The sequence below is a fragment of the Malus domestica genome, chromosome 04 (assembly GCF_042453785.1).
Source record: "Malus domestica chromosome 04, GDT2T_hap1".
NCBI lineage: Eukaryota > Viridiplantae > Streptophyta > Magnoliopsida > Rosales > Rosaceae > Malus > Malus domestica.
In genome coordinates this window covers 4,510,241-4,536,773 of record NC_091664.1, presented here as the reverse complement: position 1 = coordinate 4,536,773, position 26,533 = coordinate 4,510,241, and the positions used below count along the sequence as shown (strand labels likewise).

At 37.3% G+C, this 26,533-nt stretch overlaps 1 protein-coding gene across 2 annotated transcripts; it reads left to right on the top strand.

The window, feature by feature from the left end:
* Positions 1-3,899: 3,899 nt before the first annotated feature.
* On the top strand, positions 3,900-22,321 carry LOC103432787 (protein SEMI-ROLLED LEAF 2). 2 transcript variants are annotated; one of them, XM_070819918.1, is made up of 20 exons: positions 3,900-4,350; positions 4,618-4,803; positions 5,187-5,261; positions 5,779-5,894; positions 13,716-13,830; positions 13,980-14,108; positions 14,777-14,824; positions 15,023-15,225; positions 15,320-15,516; positions 15,604-15,893; positions 17,283-17,432; positions 17,514-17,858; positions 17,973-18,122; positions 18,481-18,556; positions 19,472-19,599; positions 19,734-19,937; positions 20,330-20,470; positions 20,551-20,679; positions 21,077-21,280; positions 21,856-22,321. In XM_070819918.1, the coding sequence occupies exons 2-20, from the start codon at positions 4,669-4,671 to the stop codon at positions 22,012-22,014; spliced, it is 2,994 nt and encodes a 997-aa protein (XP_070676019.1). In that variant the 5' UTR covers positions 3,900-4,350; positions 4,618-4,668; the 3' UTR covers positions 22,015-22,321. The 2 variants fall into 2 exon arrangements, with proteins under 2 accessions (XP_070676019.1, XP_070676020.1); XM_070819919.1 differs by having other exon boundaries at positions 4,014-4,350; positions 4,638-4,803.
* The last annotated feature ends 4,212 nt before the right edge of the window (positions 22,322-26,533 follow it).

Sequence of the window (26,533 nt, the reverse complement as noted above, 5' to 3'; positions counted from 1 at the left end):
AAAAACTGATCACACAATGTACGATGAACGGACACGATTTGAGGATCGGGAGATCCTCATTCAACCAATGGTATGCTAAGATATTGTAGACAGCCCTATGGAGTAGGAGAAAATTTTCATTGTGTTCGAGAAACATGGATAGTACACCACGTATTATTATATATAAGTGGTGAAAAGTTTTATTTTTAAAATTACTAATATTTTAATATAAATATCTCACAATCTGTATAATAACACCTGATGTTCACTTGATGTATCTCTATCACGCTTGTAAATCTTTCATAGAATAGTTAATTGGAAGTAGGTTAACCAAACCAACAACTTCGCCTTGTCAATGGAGGTCAGCATGTGAGTTTCTAATCAAGGCACCGAAAAACCTGTCCACCTGTGGCAGTTATTTCAACTACGTACTCCTACCTTACTGTCTTCTATTTAAGAAGTTGAAATGACGTGACTGAGTGAGTGCTTCATAATTCATAATAAAAAAAATAAGAAGTTTTAACGAAAAATCTGCGTTCCTATTCATTTTGTACTTATCGTTAAAATTGAAAGTTTTCAAGTCATTTTCGTTAGTTTTCTTTATAAAATAGGAGTAGGATTATCCTCTTCTTTTTTTTCCTCCCCTTCTCTCCCTTTCTATTTGAACGGTCACGGTTAAATCACGTCAACATCTTATATTAATTTTTTATAGAAAAAAAAAGATAAAATAGAAAATATGAGACAAGGAAATGGAAAGAGGACGGGAAAGAATCTTAATCCTAAAAAATATAGGATGGTTTGTCATGAGCACAGTTTTAGAAATTCTTTCTTATTGCCGTTTAGGCCCTCCCTAGGAGTTATCTAGCTAGTCATTACTATGATTAATAAGGAGTTTTGAAAATTAAGAACAGGCGTCTGGACATTCGTTTAGGTCGTGACTATTATTTAAATAGAAAATAATAACTTTTATTTTGTATTTTATATTTTCAATAAGAAACTTGTTGAATATTTGGACAAACACTCATTTTATGTTTGTTCATCATGTTTTCAATATGTTCTAATACTTTATAATCTATATGTCATTTTATTTTGCAATTTTATATATCCTAAAACAATTATCTATATTTTTAAGTGTAAATAGACATTTAGTCATATAATATATAATAAACCTAATTAAAATAAAATAAAAATCATCTAGACCTCTTCTAGACTCCTAGGCACTAGAATCATGTCTGCCGTCTGACTAGCGTCTATTGCTTTTTAAAACCTAATTCATAAAAATATTAATTGCTACTAAAATAAATAAACGGTTCATCGTGCTCAACCTGCAAACATACGTTCATCGTGAGAATGTTTATCATTTCATTCTTTGAACAAGACAAAGCCTAGTTCTATTTGCTCTGTTGTTTATCATTTCTTTTCACTTGGAAGATGTACTCGCACAAGTCACAGATCTCAGTTGGTGCGTTGGTGAAAAAGGTGATATGCTTAAGTTGCTTTTGGGAGTTGTTAATTGGTGATTCAAAGGTTTTTTTTTTTTTTGGAAAGCGATTCAAAGTTATTTTGGCATAAAAAATAGCATGTGGTTTTACTTTTAATCAACGGGGAGGAGAGTTCTTCTAGCATTAGAAAATGAAATCTCAGTTGAGCAATTCAATATTGTGTGACGACGTACTTTCTTGTTCATCTACTTGTGGATAAAAAGCTATGTTGCAACGGTTGGTTTGATATTGTTGTACTTTAAAAAAAAACTGATTCTGCTGTGATGTGAGAATAAATTGATTTTTACTGCTTCACGTTTTCAGCTTATTTTCACCAAAAATTGTGAAAATAAGTTGTTTTTAAGTGTTTACCAAATACATTTTTGAGCTCAACTTTTTTTATACCTATTTTTTATAAAAGCATATCAGTACCAAACCAGTACGTAATATCATAATCTGAATCATAATTTTATTAACCATCATTATAAAGATGTTATCTAGGAATATTCAATCTAATTTGAGAACGTTTAGTTGTTTGAAGATGTAGAACAAATCCTCTAGAATAGCCCCATAAACTTGTTGTGAAAATTAGATGATCAAAATTAACCTTATTAAGTCTCGAATTTTAGTATTCGTAAGTATATGAATCAGATGATAATATAACATTGAAGCACAGATATTGTCCCACAAAGATTGAATTGATTATAAAAATCTTACTAACTAAATTGAAACAAATTATAACTGAGAAGTTTTAACGAAAAAGATATGAGATTTTGAATTAAACTGAAATAAAGTAAAGCTAAAAATAATGCATGCAAATAATAAAATAAAGTAAACCACTTGTTGAAAGCCAAACTCATCATGAATCACAATATTACACAAATAAATAAAACTGTTAATTTTGTGTTAAACATAAATCACATGAGAACAAAAAGGCTCAAATCATAAATCCATAACGAAACAGAAAGTACGATATACACACGACTCTAATCGCATAACCTAATCATTGTCGCAATTCTAGGACTCCAAGTGAAATGAAGTAAATTCAACAAATTAAACAGCTCCGTTCTTAACAAATAGATCCAAAATGGATCCCAAAACATGTAATATTGTTAATCCACACATTAGCACTTGTTTACCTTTACAAACCATCTTATGTGGCATGGTGATATGGCATGCCAAGTCATTTAGTGAAATTAAGTGGGTTTTATTTATTTTTAATCTTCTGATTAAAACACAATTAATTACTCTTATATTTTGGAGTAAAATAACATTCCACCGAAAAATGATCTGCAAAGCTTGACCCAATTGGCAAGAAAGTCAAAAAGAAAAGAGCACCCTTAATTCTCGGCACCATTTGCTTTCTTTCCAACAGATTCTCTCTGGATATTTTGGCAAGAATCTTACGGATTTGTGAATCGTGTTGGTTCCTTATAATCATATAGTTTGTTTTTGTCAAGTATTGTTTGTGTTTAATTTTAAATAAAAATATTTAAAATAAATTTTAATCGCTCGATGTACGATAAACATACACGATTTACGAATTTTCAGAATCCTCGTAAAGAGGATCCGGATTCGCTTTCTTTTGCATTAACCGATCTTGAGTACAGAGAGGTTTAATTGTTTATTATCGTTGATATATAATACGATAGTATTATTTATACATTTATTTTTATTTTTTACATATTTTTATTAATTGTCATTAATTAATTTGATTCAACATTTGAAAATTAAAATGAACCTGTAAAAAGTAAAATAAGCACTAACCATATAATGTTACAATGATTCGAGACCTCAACTCCCATGTATTTCATCAATTCAAATTGTTTAATTTTTAGACATTTTTCTCAAATATCATATTACAAAAACTAATTAAATCGAAAACTGTATATATATGTGTGTAATAAAGAAGTGATTTTTCCAAGTTTTTGTTTTCCTTTGATTATCTCAATTATTGTTGTCTTTTAGAGCTCGTTTGAGAGATGTTTTTGAATGACTGAAAATGTTTTTAGAAAACATGTTCTTAGAATAAATTCTTCGTAAAAATATAAACTGATCCTGGAAAGCACTTAACGTGCTTTCTCCAAAAACCACATAACAGATTATTCTTTCATAAAACACTTCAAGTGTTTTTGAAACTCAAAATGTTTTTTTTAAAAGAACTTTCAGTCATTTAAAAATACTTCTAGAATGAGCCATTAATTTGTCGTTGATTTATTTAATCATATTCTTAAAAGAAATAAAGATTAATGGGATTAGTAGGATTTGGATCCTCTCCGGATCTCCTTCCCGGGGATTATAGGATCAACAAACGTAGACCGTTGATAAAAAATTGTACTTTTTATATTTTCAAAAATAAAGCAGCATCGTTTTGAGTGAAAAAAAATAAAATTATGACCGTACAATTTTTTATCAATGATCCATGTTTGTTGATCACTTGGATCCCCATGGAGGGATTTCACGCCTCACAATCACAATTTGCATTCTGCAGTTCACTAAAAACAAAAAAAATATATCATTATTTTTTTTTTCTTAATTTTGCAATTATTGCATAAGGACCAAAATTGAATTTAACCGATATTTCTCATATTGATGTCCGAGACAGAGAAAAATCAAGCCTGGGGGGATTTCACGCCTCAACCTCCCCCTTGGCTATATTCTAAGTCAAAATTCCCCAATTCAATTTCGAATTAATTTTCAATTCGAATTGTTTTTTTTCATCAATTTTCTGGAAATTAATTGGTATTTACATTGTTTATATCATTTAAAATTCTAGAAATTTGATACGTAGTTGTTGTCGACTTTTGGCGTCTTGGATACTGTAGATCCCGATCGCAATCGCAAGCCCTTAATTGTGCCAAAGAGGTGGAATTTTCTGCGTTTTGAATTGGTATGCTTCCTTTTGTCTTTGGGAATTTCGCTTCTTTTTTTGTGGAATTAATTTTTTTTTTTCTGAATTCTGAACTGTAATCTGCTGAATTTTCATCTGGGTTGTTTTTTGAGGAACATTTGGGTTCGTAGTAATGCCATTAATGCTGCTTAGTTCAGCTGGATTTTTATTTTTTGAGCTTTAGAGGTTCTTGACAACACCATGAAATGGCATCCGACGTTTGAACACGAAAGTTTATGTGAATTTGAGATGTATTTGATCATGCAGGGCTGCTGAGTTTTCTGCAGTATTGGGGTTTAAATTACTTTTCCTTCAAAAATGGGGGTTATGTCGAGACGGATTGTGCCCGCCTGCGGGAACCTATGCTTCTTCTGTCCTTCAATGCGTGCGAGGTCAAGACAGCCTGTGAAACGCTACAAGAAGCTGCTTACTGATATCTTGCCTCGTAATCAGGTTAGTTATCAGCTTCTGTTGTGTGATCAAATTGTAAAAAAGATGGATACTTTCTGTTGCAGAAGAAGTTTGGGTTCACGTAGCAGTCGTGCAACTACTTGCGTATGGAGTGACTTTCTTAGTTACTCGGTGTTCGTTTTATGATATTTGACAATGTGATACTTTGGTGCTTGTAAAGTTAGACATATAGTCTTTAAATTTAGGTTTATGTTCAATCTAATCGTGCTAGTGTAATTACTGTTAAGCTTCATTTCTCCTGTTACTATTGCAGCCGTGACTGCTTTTAATAAGTTATTTTGTAGGTCCTAGTTGAGACTTTGAATAGTTTGAAGCTTTGTTGAGATACCTGGTAAATTGCTTATTCGCAAAACTATGTTTGGCAGGATGCTGAACCAAATGACAGGAAAATTGGGAAACTTTGTGATTATGCTATGAAGAACCCACTGCGAATTCCCAAGGTAATGCCTTCTTTATTTTTTTAATGTTTTTCGAGGCAGAAGATTTTCTTTACTTACATTGTCTTTTTAGATAGTGTTGATATTGGATTTTGAATAGCTCTTTGATGAGTTTGGTGTAGAGTTCAAAGTTATTCCATGATTTTTTCTAATTCATACTGTTTTCCATCCAATAACAAATGTTGATTTTATTTTCTAGAGCTAGTTATATTTATGATAAGCTCGAATCTTTTCCAGATGTTAATTTTGGTTCATAAACTGTTTGAAATGGCACTAACCTCAGATGTGAAGACAATTTTTTGATTTTCAAAATTTCAACATTGGCCGATGTTAATTTTGTTTTGTGAACTGTTTGAAATGGCATTAACTCCAATATGAAGACAATTTGTCTGTTTTAAAATTCTGTTGTGATAGGAAAAATCATGTTTATGTCCAATTCTATAATTTTTCTTTAAGTGCATACCTATAAAAGAAATTCTTCCTATACTCCATCTCATGTGTTTCCATTTTCTCCCCACAGATCACTGATAGCTTGGAGCAACGATGTTACAAGGATTTGCGAAATGAGCACTTTGGATCTGTTACAGTGGTGCTATGCATTTATAGGAAGCTGTTATCTTCATGTAAGGAGCAAATGTAAGTCTGAAGTGGCTTAATCTTATAACAGGATTGGGATTTCAGCAAGGGAAGTTTTTAAATGATGAAAGATAACCTTTATTTCTTGAAATAGAACTGTTACCGTACACTGTGGGAAACTGTAGTTTTTGGTCAACAGCATCTGAGATCGGATGGGTTATTTTCCAACTTGGATTGATAGATCAATCAAATTGGTCTTACTGCTTTGCATTATCTAATAGATCTAGAACAATGCGTGTTTGATTGCACTGTTCAATTTTTTTGTCCTTTAGCCCTTCATTGATTCTAACTTTCAGTCTATTCATTACCACTCGTGTTTTCTTGTGGTCCATTTTTTCATGAAGCAATTCAGTAAGTTTATTTGATGCAGAGTAATATCTACTTTTTCTGCATCAATGGGATTCCATGGCTAGTTGTATCCGAAAAGTAGCAAAAGAGGTATTAGGAGAGTCCAAGGGCTTTGCCCCACACCAAAAGGAATCTTGGTGGTGGAATGAGGAGGTACAAACAAAGGTGAAGGCTAAGAAGGAATGTTGTAAAGCCTTATACAAGGAGAGGACTGATGAAAATGGTGAAAGGTATAGAAAAGCGAAGCAAGAGGCGAAGAAAGCTGTCAGAGAAGCTAAGTTAGCGGCTTACGACGATATGTATAAACGACTAGATACCAAAGAAGGAGAGTTGGATATCTATAAACTATCTAGAGCAAGGGAAAAGAAGACAAGGGACCTAAACCAAGTGAGGTGCATCAAGGATGAGGATGGAAAGGTTCTTGCTACAGAGAACGCGGTTAAAGACAGATGGAGAGGTTATTTTCATAATCTTTTCAATGAAGGACATGAAATGAGTGCTTCTTTAGGGGAGTTGAGTAACTCAGAAGAGTGTAGAAACTACTCTTTTTATCGTCGAATCCGGAAGGAAGAAGTGGTTGTAGCTTTGAAGAAGATGAAGCATAAAAAAGCAATAGGCCCAGACGATATACCAATCGAAGTGTGGAAACTTTTGGGAGAGACAGGTATAACATGGCTCACTGACCTTTTCAATAGGATTTTGAAAACGAAGAAGATGCCAAATGAGTGGCGAATGAGCACTTTGGTGCCTATCTACAAGAATAAGGGCGACGTACAAAATTGCATGAACTATAGGGGTATTAAGCTAATGAGTCATACAATGAAGCTCTGGGAGAGAGTCATTGAGCATAGATTGAGGCAAGAGACACGGGTTTCGGACAACCAATTCGGGTTCATGCCAGGGCGCTCAACCATGGAGGCAATCTATCTCTTACGAAGATTGATGGAAAGATATAGAGATGGGAAAAAGGATTTACACATGGTCTTTATAGATTTGGAAAAAGCGTATGATAGGGTCCCAAGAGACATTCTTTGGAGGATTTTAGAGAAGAAAGGAGTACGAGTAGCATATATCCAAGCTATAAAGGATATGTATGAAGGAGCAAAGACTGCCGTAAGAACTCATGAAGGACAAACCGAAAGCTTTCCCATAACTGTAGGATTACATCAAGGCTCATCCTTAAGTCCTTACCTTTTTGCGTTGGTAATGGATGAGTTAACACGACATATTCAAGATGATATTCCTTGGTGTATGCTTTTCGCAGACGATATAGTGTTGATAGATGAAACTCAGGAAGGGGTAAATGCAAAGCTTAACCTTTGGAGAGAAGTGTTGGAATCTAAAGGTCTTCGCCTAAGCCGATCAAAGACAGAATATATGGAGTGCAAGTTCAGTGCAAATGGAGGCCAAAACGAGTTAGGGGTGAGGATCGGAGATCAAGAAATACCAAAGAGCGACCGTTTTCGTTACCTAGGATCTATCTTGCAAAAGAACGGAGAATTAGATGGAGATCTCAACCATAGAATACAAGCTGGATGGATGAAGTGGAAGAGTGCATCCGGCGTGTTGTGTGACCGTCGTATGCCACTGAAGCTCAAGGGAAAATTTTATAGGACGGCAATAAGGCCGGCGATGCTGTATGGCACAGAATGTTGGGCGGTGAAACATCAACACGTACACAAAATGGGTGTAGCGGAGATGAGGATGCTTCGTTGGATGTGTGGGCACACGAGAAAGGATAAGATTAGGAATGAGGATATCCGGGGTAAAGTAGGAGTAGCCGAAATTGAAGGAAAGATGAGAGAAAATCGGTTACGGTGGTTTGGACATGTGCAAAGAAGGCCTACTGACGTTCCGATTAGAAGATGCGACTATGGGACAGAGGTTCAGGGCCGAAGGGGTAGAGGAAGACCTAGGAAAACTTTGGAAGAGACTCTAAGAAAAGACTTAGAGTACTTGGATCTAACGAAGGACATGACACAGGATCGAGCACAATGGCGTTCTAAGATTCATATAGCCGATCCCACTCAGTGACTTGGATTTTCCAAGTCTCCAACCGAGAAGTTTTCCTCATTCGGGAAATTAAGAGAACACTACCCCAACCTACATGCTCCACTCAGAAAGCTTCAACATACAAGCTTTAACAAAAGAAAATTCAAAGAACTTAGCGAAGAAGGCTTTGGTGTATTTAACACAATACGTTGAAATGAAGGAAAGCTTATTTATTGATATCCCCGATAAGCTACAAATATGTACATATACATGAGTCAAAATAAGCACACAAGAGGGAGCCTTCACAAAGGTTGCTTAGGAGAAGTCTCAGCAGTCGGTAGAGCCCCAGAAAGAGAAGGCACCGGAGGGGGATCATTTGGAGCCTCAGTACTGGACAGAACCCTAGAAGGAGGAGGCATCAGAGGTTGATCATTTGGAGCTTCATTACGCGGTACAGCCCCAGAAGACGAAGGCAATAAATGCCTTTGGAACAAACCCACAAATCTCTGATGATCAAGTAAAACCTGACCATCAGTTTCCTTCATCTGGTCAAGCTTCCTCTTCATGTTTGTAGCATAGTCATGTGCGAGCCGGTGCAACTGTTTATTCTCATGCTTGAGCCCTCTAATCTCCTGTTTGAGACTCATCACTTCAGCCGCCAATGATTCAACTTGGCGGGTTCGAGCAAATAGGCGTTGGGCCATATTAGACACAGAACCTGCACACTGAACACTGAGAGCCAGCGAATCCTTAACAGCTAACTCATCAGACCGTTTGGAAAGTAGTCTGTTATCTTTGGGAGTGAGAAGGTTCCTGGCCACCACCGCAGCGGTCATATCATTCTTCATCACGGAATCCCCAACGGTAAGAGGACCAGTAGGGGAGACGAAGGATGGGCGCCATATGTTGTCTGGAGAAGGCGGGGTTGCCTCTTCAACAAGGTTCAAGTCAAAACGACGGTCGGAGGGGCCAGACATTTTCAAAGGTGTTGAAGAGAGAAGAGGTCGGACAAATCAAGATCTTAGAAGTGCAAGAATGAAGCTTCTACTGGTGGAGATTCAAGTGTGCTTTGGAACTTAATGCCTGCCCCTATAAAAATCTGCACTCGACGAAGCTTCAGAAATCGAAGAGGCGCCTGCTCAGAAATCGAAGAGGCGTTTGCTTTCTCAAAAGCTGGGCTGCTTAGAGATCACGAGGGTTGATCTCAGAAATCGAAGAGGCGTTTGCTTTCTCAAAAGTTGGGCTGCTCAAAGACCACGAAGGCCGATCTCAAAAATCGAAGAGGCGCTCGCTTTCTCAAAAGCTGGGCTCCCCAGAGACCACGAGGGCCGATATCAGAAATCGAAGAGGCACCTACTTTTCCAGCCTTTTCCAGCCTTGTCAGCACCTGTCACACGCACACTCAGTTTTGCGGAAATTATGGGCATTCTGTCAAAGACTTCTGGGGAAGTAGAAAACACATGAATCTTACTGTTCAATCACCCACTTCCCACACGCAACAATAGCTCATGGGTACCACAGATAACTTTGCCAAAGTTCTCTGCCAAAGTTGAGCACGTGAAGCTTGCAGCTCCCACTACATCGCTCTGACCAAGAAGGGTAAAAGAATAGCAAAGAAACAGCACTAACAAAGTTTAGACCCATAAATTTTGAAGGTCTAGCTACCATATTATTACCCACAAGGGTAAAGGAACAGTACCACTGCTGGATAATTGGAAAGTCCCTGTGTGTCAACCTCTGTGCTTCGTGGCAAGGTAGACTAGCAAACATGCCCAACCTTTACTCACATTCGAGAAAACACTCCCAATAAGATTGCTTGCTCCAAAATCGAAGAGGCACCGTCCTCCGAATCTCGAGAGCCAGACTCCCAACATGACTACTTTCTTAAAAATCGAAGAGAGGGTAAAGGAACAGTACCATTGCTAGATAATTGGAAAGTCCCTGTGTGTCAACCTCTGTGCTTCGTGGCAAGGTAGACTAGCAAACATGCCCAACCTTTACTCACATTCGAGAAAACACTCCCAACAAGATCACCGCCCTCCGAATCTCGAGAGCCAGACTCCCAACATGATTACTTTCTCAAAAATCGAAGAGACACTGCTCCCCGAATCTCGAGAGCCAGACCCCCAGCATGATTGCTTTCTCAAAAATCGATGAGGCATCGTTCTCCGAATCAATCGAAGAGGCGCTCGCTTTCTCAAAAGCTGGGCTGCTCAGAGACCACGAGGGTCGATCTCAGAAATCGAAGAGGCACCTACTTTTCTAGCCTTGTCAACACCTGTCACACGCACACTCAGCTTTGCAGAAATTATGGGCATTCTGTCGAAGACTTCTGGTGAAGTAGAAAGCACATGAATCTTACTGTTCAATCACCCACTTCCCACACGCAACAATAGCTCATGGGTACCACAAATAACTTTGCCAAAGTTCTCTGCCAAAGTTGAGCACGTGAAGCTTGCAGCTCCCACTACATCGCTCTGACCAAGAAAGGTAAAAGAATAGCAAAGAAACAGCACTAACAAAAGTTTAGACACATAAATTTTGAAGGTCTAGCTACCATATTATTACCCACAACTGTAAAGGAACAGTACCACTGCTGGATAATTGGAAAGTCCCTGTGTGTCAACCTCTGTGCTTCGTGGCAAGGTAGACTAGCAAACATGCCCAACCTTTACTCACATTCGAGAAAACACTCCCAATAAGATTGCTTGCTCCAAAATCGAAGAGGCACCGTCCTCCGAATCTCGAGAGCCAGACTCCCAACATGACTACTTTCTCAAAATCGAAGAGAGGGTAAAGGAACAGTACCATTGCTGGATAATTGGAAAGTCCCTATGTGTCAACCTTTGTGCTTCGTGGCAAGGTAGACTAGCAAACATACCCAACCTTTACTCACATTCGAGACAACACTCCCAACAAGATTGCTTGCTCCAAAATCGAAGAGGCACCACCCTCCGAATCTCGAGAGCCAGACTCCCAACATGATTACTTCCTCAAAAATCGAAGAGACACTGCTCTCCGAATCTCGAGAGTCATACCCCCAGCATGATTGCTTTCTCAAAAATCGAAGAGGCATCGTTCTCCGAATCTCGAGAGCCAGATACCACAGACCACTTTTTCAAAGTGCTCTGACAGAGTTAAAACATGTGAAACTGGCAGCTCCCACTACCGTGCTATGACCAAGCAGGGTAAAGGAATAGCATTACTACTTGTTGTTAGGGAGACTCCTATATATGTCGACCTCCATCCCCAACGGACAGGCAGACCTGCAAAAATGCTCAACCCTTCATCATATCTGAGAGGGCACTCCCAACGAAGCCTTTCGAAATATTCAGCTTTCTTTCCCCCCGATAATACCTCTGCAAACAAGCTATACTAGAGCAAGAATATCTCATATCATCAGGGTTAAAAGCAAGAGTATCCCATATCATGCTTTTTCCCTGTCTTTTCTTTTGGCCTTGTTTTTACCTGCAAGACAAGGAGAAAGAGAGCAATCAGTCAGCACTTGGAATCATGCTTCCAGCCAGGAACTGACTGCCTGGAACCCCTTACCTGATTACTTACCTGGCATTGCTCTCGAGTACTCATCTTCAACATCTTATGTTTCCAGGGAAGATTCCGCATCTGCTTGAGGAACAGATAGGGCAAGTGCGAAGGATACAAGGAAGCATGTGGAGACAAGCGTAACAGCACACGTGCCGATACATTCATTACTCTGTCAAAAGCAAAAGTATCCCATATCAGCAGGGTGGAACGTACTCTAGATTTGATGGACTTGTTTTGACCCTCAAATTCTTCAGTCGGCCTTATACTCTGGAGGAAACCAGAAAACCCTCCAGCTCAGTTCAAGAATAAGCCTGTGGAAAGTTACTTCTTCAAAAGCAAAAGTATCTCATATCATCTCTTCTCATTTTTCTTCTCTTTATCCTTCATGCTGCTGCAAGATGGGGAGAAGGTGAACAATCAGTCGAAGCTCTGATTGCTTACCTTGTCTGTCACCTCTTTCAGCAGACCCCCTAGCTCGGCGACTTGGGGGACTCCTACTACATGGTTTGTATCGCGCTTGACCAAGCCTGAAACTACAAGTAAGCTTCAAGTGAAATTGATACATTACCTTGTGCATCTCCACCAGTTAAAGATACCACCCCTGGATGGAGGAAGAGTACTTCCAGAGAAGATGCCACATCTACCTATGAGACAGATAAGGCAAGTCAAGACGACACCACACTCCGATACTTAGAAGTTTCGTGATTACGAGATCATTCTCCCACAATATTTCCTAATGTCATTTGTACTAAATCATTCACTTGTACTCACTAAATGAGAGCTTGAACCTATGTACTTGTGTAAACCCTTCACAATTAATGAGAACTCTTCTATTCCGTGGACGTAGCCAATCTGGGTGAACCACGTACATCTTGTGTTTGCTTTCCTATCTCTATCCATTTATATACTTATCCACACTAATGACCGGAGCAATCTAGCGAAGATCACAAAAAGCGATCGTTTTCGCTACCTAGGATCTATCTTGCAAGAGAACGGAGAATTAGATGGAGATCTCAACCATAGAATACGAGCTGGATGGAAAGAGTGCATCCGGCGTGTTGTGTGACCGTCGTAGGCCACTGAAGCTCAAGGGAAAATTTTATAGGACGGCAATAAGGCTAGCGATGTTGTATGGCACAGAATGTTGGGTGGTGAAGCATCAACACGTACACAAAATGGGTGTAGCGGAGATGAGGATGCTTCGTGGGATGTGTGGGCACACGAGAAAGGATAAGATTGGGAATGAGGATATCCGAGGTAAAGTAGGAGTAGCCGAAATTGTAGGAAAGATGAGAGAAAATCGGCTCCGGTGATTTTGAACATGTGCAAAGAAGGCCGACTGACGCTCCGGTTCGAAGATGTGACTACGGGACAGAGGTTCAGGGCCGAAGGGGTAGAGGAAGACCTAGGACAACTTTGGAAGAGACTCTAAGAAAAGACTTAGAGTACTTGGATCTAACGGAGGACATGACACAAAACCGAGCGCAATGGCGTTCTAGGATTCATATAGCCGACCCCACTTAGTGGGAAAAGGCTTTGTTGTTGTTGTTGGTTATATGTACATGTTACACTTCATTCTCTGAGCCTCAGGACTCTGTTGGTTAATTTGGCATCTGCACTTACATCTTTTCTAGAAGATTACAAAGCATCATATAGCCCTTCTGTACATCGTTGTTGCCCTAAACCTTCTGAGTGTTTAGGACTTCTGTTGCGACAAAATGCACTATGTATTAGTTTCCGAAACCCCATGTGGATTCTTTTCAGTACCATGTTTGTGATTTAGCTTATGCATCAAGAAGGAAGGCATCACTCATATGCTTGTCCTGATATTTATATTTTTATTGTGTAACTAAAAAGGGCCATGTATCTTAACATTTTGAGTTCTAATATGCTTGGTTTTTTATGACATTCACCTTTGCTCTTCAATGGTTACAGGCCACTATTTGCCAGTAGTTTACTAGGAATTGTCCGGATTCTTTTGGAACAAACTCGACATGATGAAATGCGGATTCTGGGTTGCAATACTCTCGTCGACTTTATACAAAGCCAGGTAAATGATAAATACAAAAAGTTTGCAACATTGTATGCTGAGTTATATAGGCTCTAGGTTTAGCTTATGTATGCCATACCAATATACCATTGATCCTGCTCTACTTTTCCCATTGGTTGATTGAAACTGACATATGGAAATATATGTAGACTGACAGTACGCACATGTTCAGCCTAGAGGGCCTTATTCCTAAACTTTGTCAAATGGCTCAAGAAGTGGGAGATAATGAAAGAGCTCTACGATTACGTTCATCTGGACTGCAATCTCTGGCTTTTATGGTACATTCTTTTTTTTCTAGCCCAGCTTTAGTGGAATTGCGAAGTCTTGTATACATGCGTGCATGTTTACATTCAGATTGGATATTCTATTATTTTATCTCGAATGACAATCACTCGAAAAGTACCCAAGCATTTGTATAAATGTGACATTTATACATCCAGACTGAAATTCATGACATTAGTAGTTATGTTTTCATGTCAACTCTCTTTACATTTACTTTTTATTTTAAAAGTACATAAATCTCATCCTGTGATTTTCACTTTTCCCTTATTCTCTGTTGTTATTGTTGAAGTATACTGTAATTAGCTTTCAAACAAAGTTAGATTTCCTAGTTTGTCTAGAGGGTGATTTGGTTGTCCTATTATCATTAAGGTTGTACTATATTTAAAACTTTTTAGATTTATGCCTAATTATTCTCACTTTGATGAGAGTAGACTGCTTGCATATTTTATTATTTGTTTTACTAATTCCTCCGATTATTGTGGGCTTTTTATATATGTATTATTTGATATTTTGACTTGCCAGTTATCATCTTTTTTTTTCATCAACCGTATTTTTTTTTCTTCGGTTTAGTGTCAGCTTTGGTTAATTGCCTTAGAAAGCCTATTACATTATATCATACATTATGATTTCTCCTCTCTTTGTACTGCATTATTATTTTTTGCAGGTGTGGTTCATGGGTGAGCACTCTCATATTTCAATGGACTTTGACACTGTGAGTAGGCTGAACCTTGTGTGGCTCTTGTTATTTTTATTTTTGACTTAAGCAACAAGTGAGAGCTTGGCTACTGTGAAGAGTAATAATTTTCTAATTAATCGCTACGCTTTATGAAGTATAATCAATATTGAAACATGTCCACTGCGTTCAATTGACTTTTTTTATGAATTTGTAACTTTTCCTGTTCTGGAATAGATCATATCAGTGACTTTGGAAAACTATGCGGATATCTATACTAAGCCTGTAAGTCTGAAGGAAGACAGACGATATTCTGAGTCTCAGGACCAGTGGGTTAATGGAGTGCTAAAAGCAGAAGTTCATGATTCATCTTTTCCTGTTATTAGTCAGAAGGTTACTTCACTACCAAGTCTGGAAAACCCTGATTTGGATCCCACAATGTTAGTTCTTTTTTTCTTGTAGTTTCTTTTATGTGGTGCTAGGAAACAGTAAATGTTGTCTTAACATTATTTGATTTATGTGCCATTGTCTCAGTGATACCAACAAGAGCCCCTCTTACTGGTCTAGGGTTTGCTTGCGTAACATAGCAAAATTGGCAAAGGAAGCTACTACAGTGCGTCGAGTGCTTGAGCCGCTTTTTCAAAGTTTTGATGCTGAGAACCATTGGTCCCCAGAAAAACCACTTGCCTATAATGTTTTAATGTATATGCAGTCACTTTTAGAGGAATCAGGTTTGAAATTTTTTGCATCCTCATGTTTTCCCCCCCTATAACAATCCTTTTGTTGATGTAAATATTTGTTGTTTGCTTGAAAACCAGGAGATAATTCCCATCTGTTATTACATATATTGGTCAAGCACTTGGATCATAAGAATGTTGTCAAACAACCTCGCCTACAAACTGATATTGTTAATGTCACCACACAAATAGCACAAGGTGCAAAGCAGCAGGCGTCGGTTGCGATTACTGGTGCAATATCTGATCTGATTAAACATTTACGAAAATGCCTGCAAATTCAAGCTGCTGTATCAAGCCCTAGGAGTTTAGATAAAGGGAACCCAGATCTCCGATCGGCACTTGAAAGATGCATCTCGCAGTTATCAAATAAGGTTGGTCTTTTTCAAGCCTAGATTTTAAATTGAGTATTACAGAATTTTATGAATATTTTGTAATAATCTTCGTGGATACTGAAATGAATGGTTTGAAGAAATTTCTTGAGGTATGTTTTTTATTGTTGTTTGTTCTCTTTCTCTCTCTCTCAGTGATCAAATGGTGATAGTAGGTTACACAATGAAGTCATGGCTTCAACATTTTAAAATACCATGGCATTTTAGTCTGTTCAATTGGTGAGCAGTTTTAAGAATGGTAAAAGAACTTATTATGATGATGTGAAAAGAGAAGATTATCCTATTGTGAAGTGTCTTTTGGTCATATTGAGTGTGTCCTTCGCAGAATTTTAAAAAGTTAGTTCTTTGTAGTTTAACCTGAAATTTCTTTCGTTTGGGTGATTTGAAAGGAAGGGAAGAATTAATCCTTCCCTTCTACTGTTTGGTCGAGAAAAATTGGGAGAGAAGCGATCTTGTTGGGTTTGACATATGTGCATTTTCTAATCCTCCCCAAGCTGAGGGATTTAAGAAAGACAAACCATATTCTAAGTCTCAGGACAACTGTACCAAGGACGGTTAGAGAAAAGGCTCACGATTTATCTCTGCAGGTTTAGCTTTTTGGTAACATTGTGGAATTATCAAACCTAATGTTGAGTCAGAAAAAAATAATAAAGAATTGGATCAGAGAATTGTACCTGGACTCAGTGATCTTCCTAGACTTTCAATTTTTCTTCCAAATACAATAGTTACGAACAGTCTTAGCTTCTATATGAAAGAAGATAGGCACCTGCACAAGGCACTCCGATGCTCAAGTAGTGTTTACAAGTGAGATTTTAGTGATTATAAGGTTCTGTTTTGCATACCTACATTTTTGTATTCAATTCCTATATGAAGGATTGCCGAGTATCTTGGTGCCGCGTCCCCATGATCCCATTTCTAAGCTCATGGATCCTAAAAATTCTTGGCTGGTTTTGGTTCTGATAGAATATTTTTTGGAAGTATAACTGTACAAGGGGGGAGGAAGTTTGTGTTTAACAATTTTTTTGGGACAAAGTTTGCTTTTGGTCATCTTATGGGCTCTTGTTTCCTGACTGGTCTTTTTGTGCTATTTATTCGGATTGTAATGCTGTCATTTTGCAATTTTGTTTAATTGTTTTGCTGTCATGTTTTTGTCTTAGTTTAGATGTAGGAAAGTTGGCCGAAAGTGCGTCAGTTTTGGCGCTACAATACAAAACAAAACATAAACATGGAAATTAAACAGATTTTAGTAGGTTACTGCTCATGTAAAGTATGTTGTTACTTTTTATGTGGTGCATTCATTATACTTTTTTCCCTTTACTTCTCGGACCATTTTCTGCGTGTTACACTAGTAATGCTGTTTCTGGTTCACAGGTTGGAGATGTGGGACCCATACTTGATATGATGGCTGTGGTGCTAGAGAATATTTCAACTATTACTGCTGTTGCTAGGGCGACAATCTCTGCTGTTTATCTAACTGCAAAGATAGTCTCTACTGTTCCTAATGTATCATATCACAAGAAGGCAAGGCCACTCTTTTAAATTGCACTGGACTACTTTATATCATCATGTTGAACTATCTAACTGTTGTTATAACCTGTTCAGGCTTTTCCTGATGCTCTATTTCACCAATTACTCCTAGCAATGGCCCACCCAGACCATGAAACACGAGTTGGAGCACACAGCATTTTCTCTATGGTGCTTATGCCTTCCCTACTTGCTCCTTGGTTAGAGCAGAAAATGAACCCTCTGCAAGCTGTTTCTGCATCTGTTAGTACATTGCAGAAGGTAAAGGAGGGAAGTTTCTCCCTTCAGGATGAAGAGAAAGATGCAGTAGTACCTTTGAATGGAGAACTGAGGGAAGAAGGAAGTAAAATATCATCAGATGTCTATGAGAAACAATCTGGTCAATCTCACAACTTCAAGAGTGCTATGACTTGTGGAAGAACAGTATGAGATCTCAAACTCATTATTTCAGTTTTAGTTGTTAAGAGCTGTAAATTCAGTGTTTTAATTTAAGTATTTAAATAAATCTAATCAAATGTCTTTTCTGAAATCTTACAGGATCTAACATCCCTTCGGTTAAGTAGTCACCAAGTGAGTCTTTTGCTTTCATCAATCTGGGTTCAGGCAACATCTGCAGAGAATACCCCTGAGAACTTTGAGGCAATGGCCCACACTTATAACGTCGCGTTACTGTTTACCCGATCAAAGGTGAGATTTTGCCTATAAGTCAATACCGTTTCTCTATCTTTTTAGCTGGTGCACATCTTGATCGGTATAACCCAGCTTTGTTTTATCTTTGTTATGTTCGCAACCTAAGAATATCCAAGTTGACCCACCAAACTTTTTTACACTTAGAAATCCAACTTTTCCCTTCCTAGTGAGTTTACAATTAGAAAGTACCATGGAGTGATTTTGGAGAGAGTTCTACAGGGAAGCTGTAAAGTGGATTTGAGGTTTTCATCTAATTTTAACCTGATGTCGCTGATAGACTGAAAATTCTTCAATTTTTACCCCTTGGCATTTCTTAACTCTCAATGATGATTTCTTTTGCTTTTGGTCTTGCCAGGCCTCCAGTCACGTGGCTTTAGTAAGATGTTTCCAGCTGGCATTTTCTATTAGAACTATTTCCTTGGATGTAGATGGTAAGTCAGATTTATCATTATCTGATAACAAATTATTCAGTGCTTATGGATCATAATGGTAACACTATAAAATGCAAGCAGGTTGAATCATAATGCTAAAACTATAAAATGCAATTAGGTTGAACTTGTGTGTTGATACACTCTTGAATCACCCTATCCTTTTCCTGGTCCCGACTAGGCAGATTGGTTTTGTGCTAGAGCCTAGAGTACATCCTCGTTTTAGTTTATTAGTTTTGAGTTTCTTCCTTTGTGATTAGAACAATTGAGTTTAAGGTTAGTTCATTACAAAGGGTTTGTACCAATTCGGTGTTTACCAAGAAATACATCTGCTCAATGCATGGCTGGTAAATCGAAGGGTAATGATTCTAGGCAAGTTGTATTCTTTAAATAAGTAACGTGACTTTTGAGGGATAAGAAAAAGTGCATCACTTATTTGTTTGCCTAACTTTATCCTTCCGTGATTCATAAATTTCCATCGATGAGAATCTTATTGCAAATTGAAATCTAATAATATTTGATTTTATCAAAAAATTAAGATATCAGGATATGGTACAGCCCTTCACATGTAGGTGCCAATACTCCATAGTTGGGCCTAACATGTGCAGTTTCAAACAAGATGTGAGGTTTTGAAATTCAAACATGGGCTATTATTGGCACTTCAAAAATCTCATTGTCCACTCTTCACAAGTATACTGTTTCTTTCTACATATAGAAAGTTTGGAGTGGACAATGAGATTTCTGGAGTGCCAATAACAGCTCCCTTTCCTTTTTCAACAGCAGCTAATAGGTTGTGGTGAACTTTGTCTTGTTTCACCCAAAAAAAAAAACAAAAAAAAACAAAAAAAAAAAAAAACCTTCTAAATTATTTGTTGGTGAAAAATATTCTAATATGTTCTTTGTGCATGCTGACTGAAGGTGGTTTGGACCCATCTCGTAGAAGGTCTCTCTTTACCCTGGCCTCGTACATGCTTATATTTTCAGCCCGGGCTGGTGACCTCCCAGAGCTAATTCCAATTTTCAAAGCATCTATGACAGATAGAATGGTTAATTTCTAGATCTTAACTCTCAGACTATGCCCTTTCATTTTAACATAATTAGTTGATATACATGTATCATGTATGTATCCTTTTCGAGCTTGACGTTTTGTCAATTTTTTGAATTTTTTAAAAATTTACAGGTTGATCCCGGTCTTCAGTTAGTTGATGGTATCTGGCTGCAGGCAGTTTCTATTGAATCTGATAAGGAGAGGATATCTTATGGATCATTGCGGGAAGATGAAGTGGCTGCATTGAAGTCTCTGTCAGCAGTTGAATTAGATGACCAGCTACTAAGAGAAACTGTGATATCCCACTTCATGATTAAATTTGCAAAATTGTCTGAGGTGATATTCTTGTTTTCTAATATAATCTCCAAAGAAATGCTTTTAGCGCAACTAGCTAATTGTTGGCTTCATGAAATGTCTAACAAAGTAACAGAAATTGTGATCCCTACGTCAGGACCCCCATAATGCAGTTTATATCATCAAGATATAGTTGTTTTTCCTAGTGGTGCTGAAACTTGAAGCATTTGGTTAAGGATAAATTATCCATGGTTTGACCAGATATTCATAGTCATACCCTTCTCCCTTAAATTGTTAATAATTTAAATACAATACTAACTTTCTTAGAATTACTTCATATTTGTCTCTCTAATACATTTACACTCCCCATGAATGGATGCAGCCCTAGCTTTTTCATTGTATTAACATTTTGTTTTAACTCTCTTCTCTCAAAGGTTGAGTTGTCTAGCATCAAGAAGGAACTCTTACAAGGATTTTCACCTGATGATTCATTTCCTTTAGGAGCTCCGCTATTCATGGAGACACCACGACCATGTTCTCCTCTTGCCCAGATAGATTTTCCTGAATTTGATGAGGTTCAGTTTCATATGTTTGTATCTCTATATTCATGTCTAGCATTCAAATATGTTGCATGACAGAGGGGGTTTTCTCTCAGGTGATGCCTCCAGGTTCATTGACAGATGATGAAGCCTACCCTGAACCAAGTGGAAGTCAGTCAGACCGCAAATCATCACTCTCCATCAATACACTTGACATTCTAAGCGTTAATCAGCTCCTGGATTCAGTAAGACAAGATTCTTGTTTATTATCTTTCACCTATGAAATTTATGTTTAGGCCATTCGCTATGCTGCATGTTTAGTGGCAAAGAGCAAGATAATTGACTTTAAGTTGGTGCAGTCGTTTCGTTGTCCTCCCCCCCTCTCTTCATTTTGTTAGAAAGAGTTTGAGAAAATGGACACAGATTGCAAATTGCATTCTGTGCAATTTTTCTGACGAATTGGAGAAGTTTGGGACAAGGGAACAACAAAACAAATCAGCTCTTTCCAAAATCTGATTGAGTATATTCTCACCTGATAAAGTTTTGAAAATTAGCTAGAATTAACAGCATGATCTTTATGCTGGAAAACACCTAAGGGGTACGCTTACGATCTATAACAATATTGGCTTGTCTGACTACCAGGTTCTGGAAACAGCACGAGAAGTTGCAAGCAACCCAGTTTCCACAACACCGATACCTTATGACCAAATGAAGAGTCAATGTGAAGCCCTTGTAACAGGTAAACAACAGAAGATGGCAGTTCTTCATAGTTTCAAGCAAGCAGACACCATGGCGATAGTCCTCTCCAGTGAAAGTGAAAATACATGCCACACGTTATCAACCACGGTTAGTAAATATGTCATTATGATTTTAATTTGTTACTGAACTTATTAACCAGCTAATATATTTCAGATCTAACTCCATATATTCTCCTTTCCTCTAAAAAAGAAAATTATTACGAATATTCCTCATGAGGTTTAAAAGAGTTAATTATTGCATTGATGACTGTGGTGATGACGATAACAGCAATATGACAGCCATGATACTTAGACGTTCCCTCAAGCTGACTTCTACTGAGGTTATGATTTCAGCATCACAGATTTTGATGTGTAAAAATAATGGCTCGGTTTCAAAGTGACTTTTCCCTATCTGAATGTGACTTGTACTCGTATCACATGGCAAGGAGTAACTCATGTCCTTATTGGAACTATAATAATAATGTGCCTTAAATTGGACAGTGATATATACGGTGGTCTACAGTCGATAGATATGCAAATGTGTAATAGAATACAGCTGAATGATAGACGGGAACTAACACACTTTTGAATTGTTCTTTCTCTGGGTCTGGTTTGTTTTGTTCGGTATGTTGTGCTCTCCTTTCTTCTGTTTTGGTTTGTTGTGACTCTTTGGGTTTCTTTCAGGCGACGGAATTTTCAGAAGGGGATCTAAAGTTGACAAACAATGATCAAATTCGAGTACAAAATCAACTTCTCCTCTGCTCGCGTGAGTATGGACAGCATTCTTTCAAACTACCGCCTTCAAGTCCCTATGACAAATTCTTGAAAGCTGCCGGATGCTAATGTCACTAGACGTATCGTATTTCTGTATGTAACTGTAGTACATTGTCCCTTATTATCTTTATGTTCCTCGTGAAAAGTCGGGTATTTGTTCATTCTTTAGCATCAATTAAATCAATATTAAGTTTTGTATCGAAGCTCGCTACCTTTCATGTTCAAATGTAAGAAATGAGCGGTGAGGGACGTGTTGGTGGAAAAGGGAGTTTTCTTTCACAAGACAGTATTATGTTGTGTAATTTGAGGCCACATGTTAATGTATGTCGATCTTCATCCAGTTTGGTTTATAAATTTGGACAATCTTGTGTGTAAATTGTTTTGTGAAACGTTGTTCAAATATTTTTTATATAAAAAAATTTACAGCTTGCCCTCCCCTGACGGAGCCAACCCTCCCGGTATGCCGGAAACTGGTCTTCAACGCCGGCAATTGGCATCTAATGTTGAAATAGGCCTTTGATGCCAGCAATCCTCCCAACGGTCCTCCGCATGCAGAGACTCTCGCACATAATTTTCAATACCTATCCTCCATGAGATGTGATCTAACAAAGCGGAGACTTTGTGCCGTTAGGTACCGTTTGGTATGTGGGATGGAACGGAGTGGGACGAGGCGTTTTGTCCCACGTTTCTTGCGCCTCAAACAGGTGGAACGAGCTGTTCCATGAGACGAGTTTTGGGTGAATTTTCGTTCCGCCTCATCCCTCTGGAACGACTCGTTCCACATCCGTGGAACACAATTATAACCTCTCCGTCACCTTCTTCTTCCTCCTTGTTTCCATCCGAGGGCATCTTTGCTCCCTCTCCTTTCCGTCTTGTCTTGTCCCATTCCATTCCATCTCGTCCCGTCTGCATACCAAACGATACCTTAACGTCGTAGAACAAACAAAATATTTAATGTTATTTGAAAATATGTAGCTTTGATTTTCTCAAGAGGATGTTCTTATTGAATGGTCAAACAACATATAGCCACTATGGGAATGGATGCCTTCCAGTTTGAATTGGTTTTACACTCAAGCACAAGAACAACTTACATAGAACAGATTTATTATTACCGTGGCATATGACGTCCCATGTATAATCCGCTTGAAAATTAGAGTGTCTAGAATTTCTCTGATTTCTTGGCAATCGAGTTTTACATGAGTGTGATCTTTATACAAGTACAAGTATCGTATTCCAGGCAAGTTTATACAGCATATCGGTTGCATAATCTCACTGATACGATTCTACAAATAAGGTGATAATGATCGTATGATAAAGGGACTGATTTTATTTTATTTTTGTTAATATACACAACTTGCTAATGCAATTTAAAATCATAAGTAGACTTCTAAACGTTTTGCTAATATGTGCATCAAAAGTCAATAATATATGTTTTATATAAAGCTCCACAACTTGGCATGACCATGTTTGATATTTACGCACCAACTATGACAAGTGGTCTAGTAGGAAAAAGCGAAAAACAACTCTAAAGACAAAAAGGGAGGTCCTAGATTCAATACTTTATAAGCTATGAATCTGCTTGATCGTGCCCACATGTGCAATTCCCAACTAACCTTCTCCGAACCCGAAAAGAATGGATAATCATGGTTCGTCACCAAGCCAATTCAGAAATATTTAAGACATCTAATTGGGTTCAAAAAAATTAACGAATGCTTTGTTATATAAGAAACAATGAAATTTTATCTTGATAATCAAATAGGCAAATGATTTTGGATTAAATTGAATTTTTGCAAGGATGATCTATGAATTGAGACTTACAAACTAGACGGTTCGGATCGCTGAAATTCGATGTAAAGTGAACCCCACATCTAGTCCCCATTAAAAAAAAAGTCCCCTTCCATAAATAGCCTGTATATATATATTTCCTTTCCAGAGGTGGATTGTCTGTCCTCCTATTTCCATACTCTTCTTATCTCTTCATGTTTGTGTGGTAACGGTTAAGTCACGTCACCATTTTATATTGATTTTTTTATAAAAATAATAAAACAAAAAATAATAGGAATATAAAATATTGACGTGGCTTAACCGTGACCACACAAAACATGAGGGGATAGAAAAAGTAAAGAAATGGGAGGCAGACAATCCACCTCCTTTCCTTTCCTAAACCGTCTGATGTGATCTAAAACGTCTTGCTAGATGGACCTCTCTGGCTAGACGTACAATATCCTAAAAAGATTCCACCGAAAAAAAACAATATCCTAAAGAGTAACTATTCATGGCCAAACAACACAAATCTCCCTAACAATAGATAAAATGGCTTAATTGTCGCATCTAGGTGCCTTCTTTTTTTATGTTTTTTTTTAATTTTCATTCCTCACTCCTTTTTTTTTCTTCCCTTTTTTTGAAATGTATCTTCGTTGTTTAGTAGTAATTATTGAAAATCTTAAGTTCAACCCTTGAAGATAAATTTGATACCAAATACATGTTTGGCCCATTACGTGACTTAATCAAACCCCACATCCCTTAACGCAAGTATTTTGTTGTGTTTAAAAACATAATTTTTCTCAAAAAAAAAAAAAGTTTCTTATTATTTGGGTTCATTTCGAATGCTTATCCAGCAAAAACTTTCTCATCCACATCAACATTCGTTTGTCATGCAAAGCTCCCACTCTACTTGTTTCTTAATGCATGGCAAAAGAACACTTGTCTTCATTTTTCTTTCTTGAAAATGGATGACGATCCTAGGAATCTTTACATTTTGTCCGTTCATAGTATTGTGCGGTAGTTTTCGTTATGTACTGTTTGTGTTTAATTTTAAATAAAAATATTCAAAATGATTTATAACTGCACGAAGTACAATGAAATGATAAGATATGATGATTTTCATAAAAAGAATCCGGATGGAACCAAATCGAGAAACCTTGGCAATAGATTTAAATCTAGGTGACTTTTTCTTCTTATGCTTTCACTCCACATTTAATTAAATTTGTTTCTTAATGCATTGCTAAATGACACTTGTTTTCATTTTTCAGTTTGAAGCCCATGCAATAGATAGAATGGTTTAATTATCATAAGTATCTTGATTAATCATACTAACAAACCCTTGAATTCTAACGCTAGCCGCTATCTAAAGAGAAAAACAGAAAGAAAGAAAAACCCTTAGCCATCGACCCTGGTCATTAGCATTACGAGTGAGCATAGGGTGGGTTGGTCGGGTTGGACTTTAACCAATAGGTTCGGTTTGAATTACTAAAACCTATTTTCTCCTAAGAAAATGGGTAAATCAACCCACCAAAACCATTCCAAGGCGGGTTCCACGAGTTGAGAGTAGTTTTTTTATTCCTGAAGTGAGTATGAATGAAGAATAATCCAAATTATGTCATATTACGCTTAAATCATGTGATTTTAGTGTTGAAGAACATTAGGTGTTACTTAATATTTAAATTTTATTATTAAAATAAAGTATAAATAAACATGGGTAATTAATAACTACTATATTGTATGCATATATACACATGTGGATTAAGAATTGTTGGTGTTCGGTAGGTTAGTAAATACATTAAAGTGCCCACCCCTAGTTGGCATTGAGGTCAGTGGCGATCCTTCTTGATCTATTTCCTCTTTTTCTTTACATGTTTCTTCTATCTTCAAATCATCTTTACCTCCGGTTGTAATCGTTCTTTGCTCTAGCGAGAAGAGTCTTTGTGGTTGTGGTCGCTCTCTCGCTCTGTAGAGGAGAGTCTTTGTGTTGTCTATAAATTAGAGATCAAACTTAGGTCATGGGGCAACGACCATTCTTTAGAGTTAAGGTTGGTTTTTATTTTGGTTCTGGTTTGTGCGTATGAGAATGGACTATAAGGAGGAAGCTCAATGTGAGGTGACTCATAATAGTGTTTTTTTTTTGCTGAAGATCATTAGAGGGTAGTGAAGTGTTTTCCTCGTTATGCCGTTACATTGGTTCTAGTTCTTGTGAGTGTTATCTTGTTAATGTGGGTGTTCTGCGGTTGATAAATTGTATTGTATTGAGTTTGTAACTGTGAATTGTTTTTTACCAAAATTTTCATTTGTAAACTTTTTTTTTTTCCAACTCTCCCCGCTCCTCAATGTAAATATTTTGTTGTATTAACAAAAATAGTTTTTTACTGCAAACCATTATTGGCACTTTGCATCCACATTCGATATTCATTGCTTTGCACAGCTTCCACTCCACTATCTTTTCGAATTTGTTTCTTAATGCATGGCACAAGGGCTGATTTCGGTTTGGTAACCAAACCAAAAAATGCAAGACAAAACCGAACTGAAATTTATGGTAAACCAAAATTCAAAAATTGGATCGGTTTCTCTTCATTATTACTTTATTTTATTTTTTTCATAACTTCTATCATCACAAGGTAGCATGTGCAAAAATTGTTAGTTATGTCTGTAAGAAAAGCTGCGATGTGGTAGATTGAAGAAAGAAATGAATTAAGAAATTATTGATGAAAAAGGCGAAATTTAAAGAAATACAAAGTTCAACTGAAACTGTTGCTCTTGCATCGAAAAGTGCAAGGTTTTGATGGTAATAGAGTAAAAAAAATATAAAAGTACC